The 16,774-nt window shown below is 56.9% G+C and overlaps 1 protein-coding gene and 1 long non-coding RNA gene across 2 annotated transcripts in view; one reads left to right on the forward strand and one right to left on the reverse strand.

The window, feature by feature from the left end:
* Window positions 1-4,841: 4,841 nt before the first annotated feature.
* The window catches only part of EPHA8 (EPH receptor A8), a 33,909-nt gene continuing 21,976 nt past the window's right edge, over window positions 4,842-16,774 (reverse strand). The window contains exons 5-17 of the mRNA XM_055574861.1: window positions 15,715-16,050; window positions 12,567-12,691; window positions 12,327-12,489; window positions 10,936-11,029; window positions 9,492-9,559; window positions 8,421-8,585; window positions 8,037-8,222; window positions 7,660-7,721; window positions 6,888-7,097; window positions 5,809-5,958; window positions 5,531-5,721; window positions 5,089-5,262; window positions 4,842-4,956 (exon numbers count right to left, since the gene is read on the reverse strand). Coding sequence (XP_055430836.1) covers window positions 4,842-4,956; window positions 5,089-5,262; window positions 5,531-5,721; window positions 5,809-5,958; window positions 6,888-7,097; window positions 7,660-7,721; window positions 8,037-8,222; window positions 8,421-8,585; window positions 9,492-9,559; window positions 10,936-11,029; window positions 12,327-12,489; window positions 12,567-12,691; window positions 15,715-16,050 — 2,039 coding nt within the window. The remainder of the gene's footprint in view (window positions 4,957-5,088; window positions 5,263-5,530; window positions 5,722-5,808; window positions 5,959-6,887; window positions 7,098-7,659; window positions 7,722-8,036; window positions 8,223-8,420; window positions 8,586-9,491; window positions 9,560-10,935; window positions 11,030-12,326; window positions 12,490-12,566; window positions 12,692-15,714; window positions 16,051-16,774) is intronic.
* On the forward strand, window positions 8,168-9,899 carry LOC129647951 (uncharacterized). Its single transcript, XR_008712591.1, has 3 exons — window positions 8,168-8,502; window positions 8,918-9,082; window positions 9,422-9,899. It is a non-coding gene; the product is annotated as an uncharacterized LOC129647951 (long non-coding RNA).

Consider the following 16,774-nt stretch of genomic DNA (forward strand, 5'->3'; position numbering starts at 1 on the left):
GTGACTTGGCATGCACGCACACCTGAGTTTCTCTAGGATGCATGGAAAACACTCTGGGTTCTCCACCCAGATTCTATGACCTGCAGGTGCAGCTCATCCCCCAGCTGCTGTGAGTGCTGGCTGCTAGGGATTCACAGCTGCTCACAGCTTCTTGGGAACTTCTTTATTCAGGAAGTTATAAGTTACCCACCACCCTACCCCCTACATTGGGCAGCCCACAGTCAACGACTGATGGATACAGCCAATGACTGATGGATAAGCCTTATCCATCAATGACTGATGGATAAGCCTTATCCATCAATGACTGATGGATAAGCCAATGACTGGTGCAAAAGCCTGGCCTCTTTGCCTCAAGGCAGATTCACTCTGCAATGTTATTAATGCTTCAGAACTCCCCATGGGGTCAGATTGAAGATAATCTCCAGCTGAGAACCTACCATCACTTAACAGTTCTTCCTACCCTATCTGCCTGACCCTCTCTCTCCACCTGAGAGTCCTCCCTCTAGAAACCGCCTGCACAAGAATCTCGGGCACTGCTTAGGGGACCTAACTTCAGACAGGCACACACCTAACCTAAAGCAGAGCCACTGTGTCTCAGATTTGCTCATCTTAAAACTGTTTCTAAATTGTTCTCCAAAGTAGTTGTATCAATTTACATTCCCACCAGCAGTTTACAAACATTGCTGTCCCCCCCACCCACCACACTCATCTATACCAGTGTTATAGACTAATTTTGCCAATCAGATTGTGTAATATGCTATGTAATTTTTGTTTTAATTTGCATTTCCATGCTCACTAGTGATATTGAGAATCTTGTTACTATCTTTATTGGCATTCAAATTTCTTCCCCTGTTATTTGTCTGTTCACATCTTCGGTCCATTTGCCTGCTGCTTTGGAATGTCTATGGTAAATTGATTCTTTGAGGCTTAAATTTTTTATTTTGGAGACTAATTCTCTCTTGGTTGGTTATCCAAGTTGAAAATACCTTCTGCCAGCTGTGGCTTTAACAAATTTGCTTATTTTTTTGTCATGTAGAAGTTTTTGACTTTAAGGAAATAAGAGTTATCATTTCCTTTCATCATTTGTGTTTGTGTCCTATTTATTTTCTACTCTGAGATCTTAAAGTTATTTCCCTGTTTCGTTTGAAAAGCTTTGTACTCTGCTTTTTATACTTACTGATAGGACTTTGATCAACCTGGAACTTATTTTGTGAGTGGTGTGAATGGGGATGTACTTTTATCTTTTTCCATGGGAGTATTTAATTGTCCTAACATCACTCATTGACTACCGTGTTTCAAACACTCAGATACATTTGGATCTGTTCTTGTCATTATTCTGCTCTTTTTCTCTGTTTCTCTATTCCTGGGACCAAATCAAATAATTTTAATTATTTAAAGCTTTGTAGCAATTATTGAGATCTGGCAGGGTAAGTTTTCCTTCCTCTTCCTCTTCTTTCTTCTTCAAAATTGCCTTAGCTATTCTGGGTTCTTTATTATTCCATATGCATTTTGGGATGACCTTGTCAAGCTGCAGAGAAAACCTCATTTCAAATCTTATTGGGTATAAAATGTATAGATTAAATTGGAGTCTACTGGCCAACTTGATAATAAGGAATCTTCTCACCACGAGCACAGTTTGTTTCTCCCATGGCTGTTATTCTTTCTCTCCTCTGCATTCCACCCTTGCACAGGGGGCTGCCTGGGAAATGAATCTCCAAACCCTTCTCATCCTCCAATGCCCAGGTGAATGCTCCCTCCTCCAGGAAGTCCTTGATGATAGCCCTGGCCCTCCAGGCTCGATCGCCCTCTCTCTCTTTCTCCTTTGACATCCTCTAAACCTGCTGTGTGTACCATTTTCTGGGCATAGCCTCCTGGATCTGATCGAGGGAACCATTTTTGGGCTCTCTGTACCTCTACCTGCTCTCAGCTTCTGAACAGAAGGGGCTGCATGTCCATCTTTGTATCCCCAACGGCACCCAGTCCATGGTGGGTGCTCAGTAGGCTCTGATGGTTGGTCCTTAGAGAAGACAGGTGTGTAGTAACACACTCCTCCTCACAGGAAACTGCTGGTTCCATGGGGCAGAGCCTGGAGCAGAGCTTGGGGTTTTAGAGGGATACACATCTGGCTTGAGATCAAACAGCTCTGGCTTACGTGAGGGTTCTGCCATATGGGACACTGGCCTCTCTGAGAAGGATTATTAGTGAGACTGTAGGGAACATAATACATGGGTTTCCTCTCTGGTCCTCCTTTCCCAAGTTGGGGGAGGGGCAGGAATGAAGACCCTTGCCTCAGCTGGAGGGGTAGCTGGAGATCATTTATTTGCTCACCAACAAGCCCCTGGGGGAATTTTCCCCAAATGTCTGAGCCACTGACTCGAGTGGACACAGCTGGGCTCTGCTCTGTCTCAGGCCACCAGCCTGTCTCCTGCCACTCTTTCCTCTCTCGGGGAGCAGAGGCGTATCCTGAGCCCCTGATATAACTACGGAAGCTGCCTGCATCCTGTCTTCCCTTCCCTGCCCCATAGCACCCAGGTGTCTCAATGGACTCCCTGTTCCCAGGGCAGCTGTTTGCATGAGAAGACCTTTCCTCACAGAGTCCTCCTCCAGGGGAGTCCCCAAGAGAACTCGAGGTCAGGGCAATCAAGCTCCAGGGTTAAGCGCCATCTGCAGTTCACAGAAGAGAGAATTAGGGATGCTTCCTAGCAGAGGATGTGCTTCGGAGTTGGACAAACCTGGGTTTCAATTCAGACTCCCATAAACTTGACTTTAGGCAAGTTGACTTCTGTATAACTCAGCCTCCTCTAATAACAAAATGGGCACATGAATCCTACCTCCTAGGATAGATGAGAAGACCGGGGAGGGGGGGGGCAAATGTATGGGATTCGTACAGTAGGTGCACAGCATAAGGCTGCTCCTTCCTTCCCAGGAGAGGTCAGAGTTGTGGGGATGGAAAGAAACGGGAGACACAGGCAAAGATGAGGCAGAATTTATTCTCCTTGTGGGCGAGTACAAGGTTCAGGATGAAGCCCACAGAGAGGCAGGTCCCTGGGGTGCCCCATGCTACGGGCAGGAGCCACACTTTTCCAAGTGCCAGGCCCACTGTGTGCCCCCCGGCCATGAGGATCCAGAGTCCAGGAACTGGGCGAGAGTGGGATGGTGGGAGGAAGACAGGGTCCTCCCCAGATCGTGTCCTGACCACGTTTCCGACTTCCATAGGAAGGAAGAACAGCTCGGCGATATAGTAATATAATATATAGAGGTGTAGAGAGCTGGCCGCGGCACCTGGGCGGGGCTGAGGCTCCCCGAATTATTGCAGGAGGGAGAGGGGGCTCAGTGCTGGCGTCTCCGCGGGACAGCTGTGCTGGCGACGGGAGGGCTGGGCGGGGTGGGGGTGGGGCTGGGCTCGTCCCTCCCTGGAGGCTGGCAGGGCTCTCAGAGTATCCTGTTTGGTGGGGTTCCGTGGGCCCTGCCAGCTTCCCCTGGGATGGGGCTTTCTCACCCTGGGTGTTTTTTTTATGTGCTTTGAAGACCATTTTTGCATTGTCAGGAGTGAGGAAAAAAAATATTCTGACATGGTAGAAAAAAGATATTTACATACCCTGGTGGGCCGCAAGGGGGGAAGGTCAACTGAGTTGGTGGGGGCGGGGGGGTGGGGTGGGGGCTTCCCAAGTCCCTCCCACCACATCCATCTGTGTGGGAGGATTTGGGGGAAAGAGCCCCCTGCAGAGGCGCAGCTCTGAAACTCTGAAGCTGCTGTGTGACCTTGGACAAGGCACACACACTCCCTTGGTCTGCCCAGAAGGTGAAGGAGGGGTGGATTTGGGGCTGAAACACTAGGATCTTATGGTCCTTGATCCTAGGCATGGGGCTGCAGGGCAGGGTGGGGGCGGGGGCAGGCCAGGGCTGGGCAGTGATGTTGGCAGAGGCCCTTCCAAGTGAGAAGCCCTGGGCTGTGGAGGGGTACAAAAGACTAGGGGGAAGGTGGTGGCCCCTGGCCCCTGGCCAGGTAGCCAAGTTCAGCTGAGGGCATCGCGTGTGCGCCGTGGTAATGCCCGCACAGAAGGGGGCCAGGGAGGCTGGCCGGGAACCCTGTTTTCCTGTTGAAGCAGTGATGGGAGCCAGGTGGGGGAAGCAGGTGACCCCTGCCCCTACCAGCTAGAGGGAGGGCTCAGACCTGAGATAGAGCCGGGGGTGGGCCCACCCGGGCGGAGAACTAGGGTGGGCCTGGTGCTGGTGAGGTTCGGAAGTAGCCCCTAGCTCCAGCCTCCAGGTGTGCGGGAGGGGCTGAGCCTCTCCCCAGACCCTGTGGGTGCTGGGCCCCGGGCCCACATTCGAGGGGCAGTGTCACACCGAGCTCCGAGCTCACACATCCTCACGCTTGTGACACGCCATCCACAGTCACACACACACGCGCCCCCAGCCTTAATGAATAAGCATAGTCACCGGAACTTGCACACATCCATGGGGGACCTGAAAGATGGGCGCGCGCACACACACACACACACACACATGATCACACATGTTCACCAGGGCTCCCACGACCTCGTGAGAAGGTGAGTGCGCGCACACACACACACTTGCACGCACACGGAGGCAGGTGAGCGACATCTCAGGGGCCTTGACGCTTCAGCTTCTGGGAAAGAGAAGGCCCTCTGCCCTCTGCTGGGCGCCAAAGTCCCTTCCCAGGTGGCCTGACCCCAGATAAGTCCGGGTCTTGCGGCGGGATCCTCGGTCTCCCCGGCACCTGAGCGGAAGGCAGCTGAGGCGAAGGGCAGAGGCCTGGGACCGCCCACCGCGAGTCCTCCGACGACGGCAGGCGCGGCCCCGGGGCTGAGTTTAGGTCAGAGGTGCCGGCGGGGCCCCTGGGTGCTGGTCAGCTGGGCCCTCATGGTCTGGATGCTGCCCAGGATCTTCTTCTGGTGGCCCATGAGGGTGATGCCCAGGGCACGCACGTCCCTGGAAAGGAAGGCGGTACTGCCCTGGGAGGCTGGGACCCATCCCGGGAGCTGCCGTGCTCAGCGGCTCCGCCTCTGACCCCGCCCCCTGCCCTCTGCCCTCCTCCGGTCCCAGTAGGCCCACCACACTCACTGAGCGTTCATACGGAGCACCATGCCCAGGGAGGAGTAACCCCCGGCAGCGAAGTGGTCCCGGTAGCGGCCCATGCGGATGGAGTCCAGCCAGTCTTCCACGGTGAGGCCCCCGCTGCCACCCCCGCCCCCTCGGAGGTCAAAGCAGCTCCGGGCAAAGGCGGGGGGCGGACACCTGAGGCACAGGGTCCCTAGGTAAGGCTCCTGCCAGAGACACTGGCAGACTGGAGACACTGGCACCCGCCACCATCAGGTTCGGCAGCAGCTAAGGGGTTTACCGGGGCTTGGAAGGAGAGGGGTGAACAGGGCTCAGGGGCCCAGACTGGGTCTGGTCCAGGGGTCCAGGCTGAGCGGTCCAGAGGCCTGGACGAAGCCGGGGCCTTGTTCAGGGCAAGCGGGGAGGGCAGCCGGGCTTGGGCAGGACTGGGGTGGGTGCCAGGCACCTGTGCACGGTGGCCGTGGCCCTGAGACTCTCAGGGTTGTGGATGAGCGAATCCAGGACGCTGACGATCTGTGAGAAGCGAGGCCGCTGGGCGCGGTCTTTGTGCCAGCAGTCAAGCATGAGCTGGTGTAGCGCGTGGGGGCAGCCCATGGGTGCGGGCAGGCGGTAGCCCTCCTCCACGGAGCTGATGACCTGCGGGGGAACACGGCGCTGGGCTGGAGCGGCCCTCTTGCCCCCAGGCCCCAGAACGCCACTGCCCAGCCAGGCTCCGGCACTCACGTCCTGGTTGGTCATGTTCCAGTAGGGCCGCTCCCCGTAGGCCAGCACCTCCCACATGACCACCCCGAAACTCCACACGTCGCTGGCCGAGGAGAAGGTCCGGAAGGCGATGGCCTCGGGGGCCGTCCAACGAATGGGGATCTTGCCTCCCTGTGACGGACACACGCGTGTTGAGAACACCTCCCCAGCCTGACCGGGAGCTGAGCGCAGGGGTCCGGGCTGGGAAACTTGCAGGCTGGTTGGAGAGACACGGCCTCCATGACCTTCCACGATCACCTGTTCTGATGCGGGGGGGACCTGCACATGGAGCAGGAGTGGAGACTGAACGAGAGACAGTGGGTGGTGGGCTCAACACCCAGGAGACGGTCAGTAAGAGCTGGTCAACAGGTTGAGGCAAAGAACTGACTCATAGGAAAAGAGACTGAAAGCGGGAGGAGAAGGGGACGACAGAGGAGGAGATGGTTGGATAGCATCACCGACTCGATGGACACGAGCTTGAGTAAGCTCTGGGAGTTGGTGATGGACAGGGAGGCCTGGCGTACTGCAATCCATGGGGTCACAAAGAGTCGGACACGACTGAGTGACTGAACTGAACTGAACTGATGCCTGAACAAGTGATGAAGCTCAGACAACGTGGTCTAGCAGGTTTCCAGCTCCCCTTACCCCCCTTCCTTTTTTTGGTTACAAAATCCTTTCTCTAAGTGAAACCTCAGTGGGTGAGACCCTAAGGGCAGGCTCTGATTGAGGCAGACCTCTGCACTTAAGGCCCCTTTCAAGAAGCCCAAATCCCTATAGAATACATTGTGAAAATGCTGGGGGTTTTTAGCCAAACTTTAGAGATAGATGCAGAGTGGATGTGTGATTCAGAGAGAAGCCAACTCTCCCCAAATCTCCCAGTGAATGAGGGGCCGTGGGGACCAGCCCTGGTGTCTCCCCGGTGGCACAAAGGTGGGAAAGCTTGCACCCATTTGACAGAGGGGCAAACAGAGGTGCAGAGAAGAGACAGGACTTGCCCCAGGCTGGAGGCAACCCTGAAATTTCCAACCTCCCTAACGACACGTGGGGCGTAGGCTACGTACCGTGGTGGTATAGGCAGCATCAGGGTCATCCTCCAGCACCCGGGAGAGCCCGAAGTCGGACACCTTGCAGACCAGGTTGCCATCAACCAGGACGTTGCGAGCGGCCAGGTCGCGGTGGACATAGCCCAAGTCTGAGAGGTAGCGCATGCCGGCGCCCACGCCTCTGAGCATGCCCACCAGCTGCACGATGGTGAACTGGCCGTCGTGTGTCTGCAGAGGGATGCGGCGCGGGCTTCAGGAAGGCTCCTTGAAGTTCACAAAGGGCCTCCCTGCTTAGGAAGCATGCTAGTGTTGAAGGTTTGTCCTCATGTCTCGTTTACCCTCACTGCAACCCTGAGAGGTAGGTAGGTAGGTGGGGTGTGAAGACTGGTCATCCACTTTGCCCAAGGGGAGAGGGAGACCCAGAGAGGTGTGGCCCTGTCCCTGACCACCCAACAGACACATGGCCCGGCAAGGACTGGGAATCTCGGGGTTTCCGGCCCGCACCTCATGCCTCCCAGCTGGGTGGGGCCCTGGGAACCCACAGAGGCACCGCTCTTAGCCTGTGTGCAGGACAGGGCGGCAGGACCCACAGCAGAAGGGCTTTCACGTGATGGGGGCTGAAAGGCACTTGGATGGACTGACCTGCTCCACGCCTAGCTCCCCCTTCCCCAAGTCTGTTAGGTCCAAGCTCTGGGGACGAGGGGGTATTTGGAGGCCTCACATGATCTCCCATTACCCAGACTGAACTTCCCTCTCCCGGCCCATGTGGAAAGCAGAGTGGGGCACGCACCCTCAGGAACGCATCCAGAGACCCGTTCTCCATGTACTCAGTCACGATCATTGCCAGACGGCCTGGGGGGTGGGGCGGGGTGTAACAGGGAGGAAGTGGTTCTTGGTAGGGGATCAGGGCTGCAGGGCCGTGACCCCATGAACATGCCACCCCCTGCCCCACTATGAGCTGCCAGGAGCTGGGCCAGCACCACGGGGCCCAGGGAATGTAGGGTTTCCACTAGGGTCCTGGGCTCTGGGTTCCCTTCCCTGCCAAGTCATCCAGGGACCTGAACCAGGGGGACGGGGCAGGGCAGGGTGGTAGACGGATGGACCCAGAGCCCTGACCCCAGCAGGAGGGGCTCTGAAGGCTGAGGCTGTTTTCCGCCTGGAACCTACCACGGGTGACGACACCTTCAAGGCGGATGATATTGGGGTGGTCAAACTGACCCATGATGGACGCCTCACTCAGAAAGTCCCGCCGCTGTCTCTCTGTGTAGCCGGCTTTGAGGGCTTTGATGGCCACGGGCACGTCCCGCTGCCCCGGCATCCTCAGCCGCCCATAGCAGACTTCTCCAGACTCGCCTGTGGACCCAAGCGGGGCAGGCAGGGGGCAGACGGTGGGACCTTCCCCTCCTCCACCTGAACTCTGCACTTGACCCGTCTTGCACACCCATGTGCCTGGCCACGCCTGGCATCTTGGTGCCCCGCTCCCTCTGCCCGGCATGCCCTTCTCCCAAGTACCTCCAGGACGTCCCCACACGCCCAAGCCCTGCAGCTCACCAGAGCCGATGATTTTCTCGATGTGGATCCAAGACGCCTCGATCTCTCGGGTGAAACCACGGCCCGTCCGGCCCGGCTCCTCGTAGGTGTGGGGTTCTGTATAGAACTTGGGCTCTGGAATCTTCCCTGGAGGGTGGTGCAGGGGCAGGAAGACCGGTGGAGGCGCTGAGGGGCCAGGAGAGAAGGGCCATCACTGGGGTCCCTGAGGACGTTCCCTCCCAGCCCTTCCCTGAGTCTGGGAAGGGTCTGAGGGTGGGGTGAGAAGCGTCTTCAGGAATCTCAGGATGTTGGGGGGCAAACAGCAGGCGTCCAGAAAGTGCTTGCCAAGTGAAAACGGGGTCTCTATGGAATGGCTCTGAGGTCTCTAGGGGATCTGGGGATTTCTAGTGAGTTCTGTATGTCCGACATATTTCTGGGCTCACTTTCAGGGTCCTTAAGATCCTTTTCAGTTGGCCAAACTAACCCAAGGTCCTTATGAAGATCTTTCTCATTCCTAGGGTAGGAGTGTGACCAAGAGTGGTTTCACCACAGTACCGACTGAGGTGGATGGAAAGTGGTTCTCTAAAAGACTGGGTTAAGAAGGATTCTGAGGCCACATTCAGGCTCCATGGGAATCAGTACCATGATTGATTCTACCATGGGCAAAGAAGTGGAGTGTTGAGGTAGGTATCTTCATATTTGCCTTGTTTTCTGAGGTCTCTGCAGGATCCTGAAAAAGTTCTCTGTAGCAAGGGTTCTTGTCCACGAGTATATGACCAACCTCCCCGCCCCCGCCAAAAAAAAAAAAAAAAAACAAACCTGTGTGTGAATGTGTGTGTGAGTGCAGAAATCTGTGCAGTTCTCTGAGAAGATGTCTAGAATCCTCTGCAAACCCAACAAAGTTGAACCGCAGCATGCCCCTGGGGGCTGGGGGCTGGGGGCTGTGTAACATGCTGCTGTCTCTCTCTCCGGGGCTCTAGTCTCTTCTGCGAGCACTTTTTCCCTTTCCCTCCTTTTTTCAGCCCCAGCCCAGCACTGACTCCTGCTGTGATCGCCCCTCTCCCCTCTGGACCACGGGGCTCCTGCACTCACCCTGCCCGTTCTGATAATGCATCTTCTCCTCGTCCGAGTGCTGGAAGGCCTTGCTGTAGCCGCAATGCCTGTGGAGGAGGACGGTCCTCAGCTTCAGCCCTGACCCCCATCAGCGACACGTGCGAATTCCCCCTTTCTTTCCCTCGTCCCCTTTCAAGTCAGCTCCGGCCACCCCAGCCACTGCCCTTGGGACATCCTTGACATTCACAAACACGGCTTGGGGCTTCGCTGGTGGTCCAGGGGTTATGAATCAGCCTTGGAACATAGGGGAGGCGGGTTCAATCCCTGATCAGGGAACTGAAGTCCCACATGCTGCAGAGCACCTAAGCCCATATGCTACAACTGGAGAGTCTGTGCACCTCAACACAAGATCCCGCAACTAAACCCAACGCAGCCAAATAAATAACCATTTTAAAAATACTTCGTAAAAAAACACTGTATAGTTTACACAGTTGAGTCCACTCAGCCTTCGCGGCAAAATCTATGGTATTCCTGGCTCAATTTTACACAAAAGCACTCCCGGCAGAGGGTCTGGGAGACGAGGCTTCTGACGCCAACTCTGCCACGTGACCTCAGCAAGCCCCTTCCCTCCCCTGGGCCTCAGTTTCTCCATCTATGGATGATCTTTCCAATTCTCGCTGAGCAGGATCCGAAGCCCACCCCGCCTCCCTCTGGAACCGAGTGGAGAGTGACTAAGAGCCTGGTCTTCAGTTTTTTAACAGATCTGTGTTCTGACACCTATTTAGCTGAAGTGGCCTCACCTCTCTGATCCCCCGTTTACTCCCTGCAGAACGAGGTCGGAATCTATACATCCCTGCGGCACCGTTAGGATTGAATGAGATGGAGGGGGTCACGCTGCAGGGGGACCCAGTGGGACTGGCTGGTGGGCAGACATGGCATGAGGGAGCGAGAACCAAGGATAATGGCTAGGTTTGGGGCTTGTCACGCCACGAACGGTGGTGCCACATTCTGAGACAGGGCTTGGGGAGGGGCTGGTCTGGGGGTGCTGTGTGTCCGAAACACATTCGAGTAGAGGTGGGAGCGGGCAACTGGACCTCAGGGGAGAGGCCTGTGTGGATGCCACGCTTAGGGGGATGTCAGCGTGAAGGTGGAATTCAAAGCCGCGGACCCTGATAAGGTCACTGAGGAAAGGTGCAGGGTAAGCAGGTGAGAGAGGATGGTCTGGATGGGACGGGGCCCTCCAGCTTTTGGAAGTTGGTTAAAGAGCTGGAGATGCAGAAAGACAAGGCCGGACAGGTGGATGGAAAACAGGAGGTGGGCCTGAGCATGGAAGGCAAGAGGGAAAAGTGTGCCAGGAAGGAGGGAAAGAACAGGTCTGTCCATAAGGGAGGCCCACCCCAAGCACAAAGGGTCACTGGCTCAGCGGGAGCTGGGGACAGGAGACACAGGGGCTCAGGGTGGCCGGGGGCCCAGGACCACCTACCTCTTCTTGCAAATGAGCAGGAGGAGAAGCACAACCAGGCCACTGATGAGGGTCAAGCAGATCCAGACGATGGTCCGGGTGTCGTAGCGGGGCCCTACGTGGGAAAACCGGGGTCGTGGGGGGGCGTTGCCTAACATCTTAGCCCTGGCCTCAGAGGTCTGGCAGCCTTCCTGGGGCCCAGTGGCAGCCTCCTCAGCTCTGAGAGTCGGGGCACAGGTTGCACCTGCCTCTGCCCCAACCCTCCCCTCTACAACCTGCCGCTTCAATATCCTGCTTCCCAACCTGGTGCCACCACTTCCTGGGACGGTGCGACCTGGGCAGAGTCACTAGACTTCTGAGCCTCAGCTTTCTCACTGACGAGTCCAAAACCACCTGCCCTGCCTGTTACTGTAAATGACGAAGCTGGGTATACAGTGCATTCTGGCCAGTTAACCCACAGCTTCTCCAGGGAGAACCCCAGCATTACTGTGAGTTGTCAGACCAGAAAACTGAGGCCCAGAGAACTCAAGGAACTTGCTCAAGGACACACAGCATGGAGTCAGGCAGGATTCCTACTTGGACGGTGCCAACGTGGTGTCAAACCTAAGAGCACTTGAGACACACAAGTTCCAAGGGCATGCAGGCAAGCGGCAGGTTGTCAACTCAGCCTTGGAAACCCGCTGTCCTAACACTGCCCCCTGGAGGGTGCTGAGCATAGGAGAAGACCCCAGTTGGCTGGAGATGCGGTGGGGGTAGGGGGGAGGGCGGTGAGCAGAGGATTCCCAAGCTTGAATGTGCACTGGAATCACCCCCAAGGGTTTTGATCCAACCAAAATTTCTGGGGCTCCAGTCCCAGGGTTTCAGATTGCAAAGATGTGGGGTGGGGCCTGAGAATGAGCATTTCTGACACTTCCCAGGGGCTGCGGTGACTGCGGTCACCTGGACGATGCTGTGGGAACCGCTGTTCTGGAGGCGGGGGGTGGGGCGGGAACGATACTGGGTAAGGAGCACAGAGCCTGTCCCCAGGCTGATCAGATTCAAGTCTTGCTCTGCTGGGTCACCTTGGGCAATCTGTTTGACTGCTCTGACGCTCATGTTCCTCGCCTGAAAAATGGGGAAGTGGGCACCGCCAACTCCCTAGAGGGTCTCGGGGCCGATTAGAGGGTCACCCTGTCGGCAAGGAGTACCAGGATCTTTCCAGTCACACTGATGCTCGGGAAAAGCCTGCAGATGATGGGCTGTTATGAGCTCTGTCACCCGGCGTGTGTAACCTCCCTTCTCTGAGCCTCAGTTCTTTTTCCACCTATGAACATGGCAATCGGTTCCCACACCACCCCAGCACCTACTAGCTCCTTTCCTCTGATCCCCGCAACCCTGGTCCCGCGCCCTTGCCCCCCACTCCCTACACTCACGGGGTTTCCCAGTCTCCACCTCCATGGCCTGGCTGAAGCGGCCGCAGCCGGCCGAGGTTCGGGCTCGGACCTGGAACACGTAGCGGGTGCCTGGCTTGAGGCCTGAGACGGTGGCCCTGGTGGTGACGGCCTTGAGGGTGGAGTAGCTCTGCATCTCCTTGTCCTGCCCGCGGGAGGGGGCGGTCAGCCTTGGGTCCCCCGCCTGCCGCCCTCCCCTGCTCCCGTCCCCGTGGGTGGTACCTTCTCGTAGTACTTGATCTCGTACTCCAGGATGATGCCGTTGGGCTGTTCTGGCTCCTGCCACAGCAGTGAGACGCTGGTCTGCCCCGCTCGCTCCTGGCGAATCACCACCACCTGGGATGGGGCTGGGGGGCAGAGGATTGGGGGGAGAGGGGACTTGGTTAGGTCAGATGGATAGATGGGTGATGTTGAGGACTGGCCTGTGTGTGTCCCTTGCCCAGGAGCGGCCCCAGGATGCTAGCTGGGACCACACTCACCCTGCCAAGTGTCCTGCCGCTGCCCCAGGAAAACCAGTCCCCTCTGCTCCTCCTGGCAAATCACCGCCAGGCAGCCTGGTCAGTTACACAGGGTCAGCGCAGCCTGGCTCCCATCTAGGATGCTGGGCTGGGCTGGACCCACATGAGGCCTGACCACCCCAACTTCCACTGCCTCCTCCCTGGCCAAGCCAGAAGGAAGTTTGCCGGACCCCTGCCAGTCCTCCCGAGCAGCGCTTCTCATCTGCCCTGACGTCCGTGTTGCCATGTTGCCCGCCCCTGCCCAGGGCCTCGGGGGGTGTGCAGCAGGACCTCAGGACTGCTCAGAGAAGGAGGAAGAAAAGGAGAAGGGAGGGAGAGTCAAAGGAATGGGCACCCTCACTGCCTGGGTTTGGAGGGCGTGAGTGGGGTGGTGATGGCTACTTAGAGAAGGGACATGAGCTGACCTGCTGCCCATGTAAGCTCAAGTACCCTGGCTGCCACACTAGATCACCCTTTCACCCCCTGGCTCATTCCCTCATCCTCCCATTTCCTCCCCACCTCCTGCATTCTGGGCAAATGCCTCTGACGTGAGCCTGATGGGAATGTCATATGTCAACCCGGCCATAGCCAAATGGAGGGGACTGCTCTCGGAGCTGTAACCTCATCCCCCCTGCCCCCTCTGGCCACAGCCTTCCTGTTTCCTCGCTGCTCACCCTCCAAAGGCTGGAGGACCCCTGATAAGACGTCCTCACTCGGGGGAGATGGGGCTGCGGAAGTAGGAAAGAGAGGAGGGTCCTGGACCAGTTGGGGGTCCTCTAGCTTTTGAAGTTGTTAGATAAGAGTTGTTGGCCATGAAATTAAAAGACACTTGCTCCTTGAAAGAAAAGCTATGACCAACCTAGATAATATATTAAAAAGCAGAGACATTACTTTGCCAGCAAAGGTCCATCTAGACAAAGCTATGGTTTTTCCAGTGGTCATGTATGGATGTGAGAGTTGGACTATGAAGAAAGCTGAGCACCGAAGAATTGATGCTTTTGAACTGTGGTGTTGGAGGAGGCTCTTGAGAGTCCCTTGGACTGCAAGGAGATCCAACCAGTCCATCCTAAAGGAGATCAGTCCTGAATGTTCATTGGAAGGACTGATGCCGAAGTTGAAACTCCAATACTTTGGCCACCTAATGGGGAGAACTGACTCATTGGAAAAAGACCCTGATGCTGGGAAAGATTGAAGGCGGGAGGAGAAGGGGACGACAGAGGATGAGATGGTTGGGTGGCATCACCGACTCGATGGACATGAGTTTGAGTAAGCTCTGGGAGTTGATGATGGACAGGGAAGCCTGGCGTGCTGCAGGCCATGGGGTCGCAAAGAGTCAGACACAACTGAGCAACTGAACTGAACTGAACTGAGAAAATAGGGGCTGGCAGAGACAGAGGACAGCCAGACAGGTGGATGAAAAGTGGGGGGTGGGCCTGGGCATGGAAAGCAAGAGAGCAGGGGAGGGAGTGCCCACTGCAAGCTGAATTTCTAGGGACGGGCAGGCAAAGGCGTCCATCTGGAGGTGCCCAAAGGCGTCCGCGGAGGAGAGGACACAGGTGTGTGAGCATGACCGTTCTTTTCAGGAAGCTTCCACGTGAAAAGAAGTAGTCTGGTGGCTGGAAGGGCATGTGGATTCTTGGGAGGCTGTTCTTTTTAACAATGGAGCCCCTGAGCTGTGTGAGTAACTCTAGGTTCTCCTTCACCCCCGACTAGCTGGTCACCTGCCTCAGCTGCGGGCAGGGGCAGGGCCTAATCCTTGCTGAGTCATCAGCATCGAGCGGAGAGCCTGGCATCTGATGGGTGCTCCACAGATGCCAGAGGAATGAGGGTCTCTTGGGAGGATGAAGCCTTGGCCTCTGGGAGGGAGGTGCCCTGGGCTCTGGGCTGGGAAGCTTGTTTCACCTGGGAGCGAGACAGACCTGGGTTCGAATCCTGACTCGATCACTTTTATTCGAAGACCCTGGGTGGCTCTGGGCCTCAGCATCCTCCTCGGTAACACAGAGGGAACGGAGTCGCTGGGCCAGGCCTGCATGGTGTTGGAGGACACGAAAGTGGGAGGGGTGAGGAGCCACAGGGTGCGTGCCAGGGGACTGTTAACAGGAAAGCCGCCACAGAGGGCTCTCGGGTCAGGCCACTGCTTGACAGGCAGGACCCACCAGAATGCGGAAAGAAAGGGGCTACATTCAGCCCAACGACTGGCTAGAAACAGAGAGCTAAATGGCTGTTGCCCAAACCGGGGTGGCCGAAACCATCCCAGGGACAGCAGTGGCCGCTGTTCTGGAAAACGACAATCAGAGTGACTTTATTTTTTAATGACATTTATTGAGCACGTGCCACGGGCCAGGTGCTGGGCTCAGCATTTTTATTTCCTTCACTTAAGCCTCGTGACAGTAATCGCGCAGGTATGATTATTCCTCCTGCATCAGGGAGGAAACAGTGGCAGAGGGGGAAAGTTCTGGAACCCAGGCCTCGGATGGTCATGCTGGTCTACCTCGGGGCTTTCTGGATCGCTCCCACTTACAGGAGGGCTTCTCAGGTGGCGCCAGCGGCAAAGAACTCGCCTGCCAATGCAGGAGATGTAAGAGACATGGGTTCGATCCCTGGGTTGGGACGATCCCCTGGAGGAGGGCATGGCAACCCATTCCAGTATTCTTGCCTGGAAAAGTTCATGGACAGAGGAGCCTGGCGGGCTGAAGCCCACAGGGTCGCAAAGATCACGTGTTCTATTTTTCTAAGGGCATGAAAAGCCTGTAGCTCGGCGTCCTGGTCAGGAGGACAGGGTTAGACAGGTGGGCACTTGCCCAAATGCAGCCTGCAGCTCTGAGGCTGTGGAGGGCGAGGGCTGGGGACTGGGGACCAGCAGCTCCGCCTACCTGCCTGATTGGTGGTGATGTTGACCACGGCAGCTCGGCGGGGCTCGGGGCTCAGGTCGGACACGCCATTGACCGCCTCGATCCAGAAGGAGTAGTTCATATGGGCCAGCAGGTTGGCCACCAGGAGGCTGGCCTGCGCCAGGCTGGTCTGCTGGGGCACAAAGCGGGTGCCGCTGCCGCACGTCTCGCAGCGGCCCAGGGCCCACGGGCAGCGGCGGCACACAGCGTTGTAGGTGATGTCGCTGCGGCCGCCCCGGTCCAGGGGAGGGGCCCACTCCAGGGTCACAGACGTCCCGTTCACGCTGGAGATGAGATTCACCGGCGCCGAGGGGGGCCCTGGGCGTACAGAGAGACAGGCGGGCCTGGTGGGTGTTCTGGGCTGGTCTAGCTTCCCCCACCAGATCAGGGAAGGGCTGCGGTTCCCCGCGATCCCTGGGGCTCCCTCGGGATGAGGGCACACCCACTGGATCCTCTGGACGCTCCCCGAGGGCACAGCTGGTGTCTCTGCCCTCAGAGTAAGGAGCGCAGTGTCAGGGTCTGGGCACGGAAGCCACCCTCCCCATGCAGGACCACAGGGATACTGGGGTCTGCTTCACAGAAAGTCTGCTTCACAAACTTTTCCTCCAGAGTCGGGGAGAGGCTGCACACAGCAGTCCCCCCGGGTGAGATGCTCCAGGCACTTGCATCCCACACTCCACTCGTTAACCCCCGCCTGGACTCCATGTAAAGGACACGGACGCTGTTGTGGAGGAGAGTGGAGCCTGTGCCCCACAAGACCCCTGCCTCCCCACCATCCCAGGGTGGGCCCCCCAGCTTGGTCAGCACAAGGACATTAAGGAAAGGGGTGGGGCTGAGGGCTGGGGGCTGGGGTAGGGTCCCGGGGGTGGGGGTTTGAACAGAGGTGGAGGGGGGGTAATGGAGACCCCCGAGGCTCAGAATCCCAAACAGGGAATCTTAGATTTTAAGAAAACAGAATCTCAGAATCACAGAGAAACCTTCAAATCTGCAGGGTATGGAAGGCAGATGTCCAGCCTTTCACAAGCTTAACATTCCTAGAAGT

This window comes from Bubalus kerabau, chromosome 3, assembly GCF_029407905.1.
Source record: "Bubalus kerabau isolate K-KA32 ecotype Philippines breed swamp buffalo chromosome 3, PCC_UOA_SB_1v2, whole genome shotgun sequence".
Classification (NCBI taxonomy): Eukaryota; Metazoa; Chordata; class Mammalia; order Artiodactyla; family Bovidae; genus Bubalus; species Bubalus kerabau.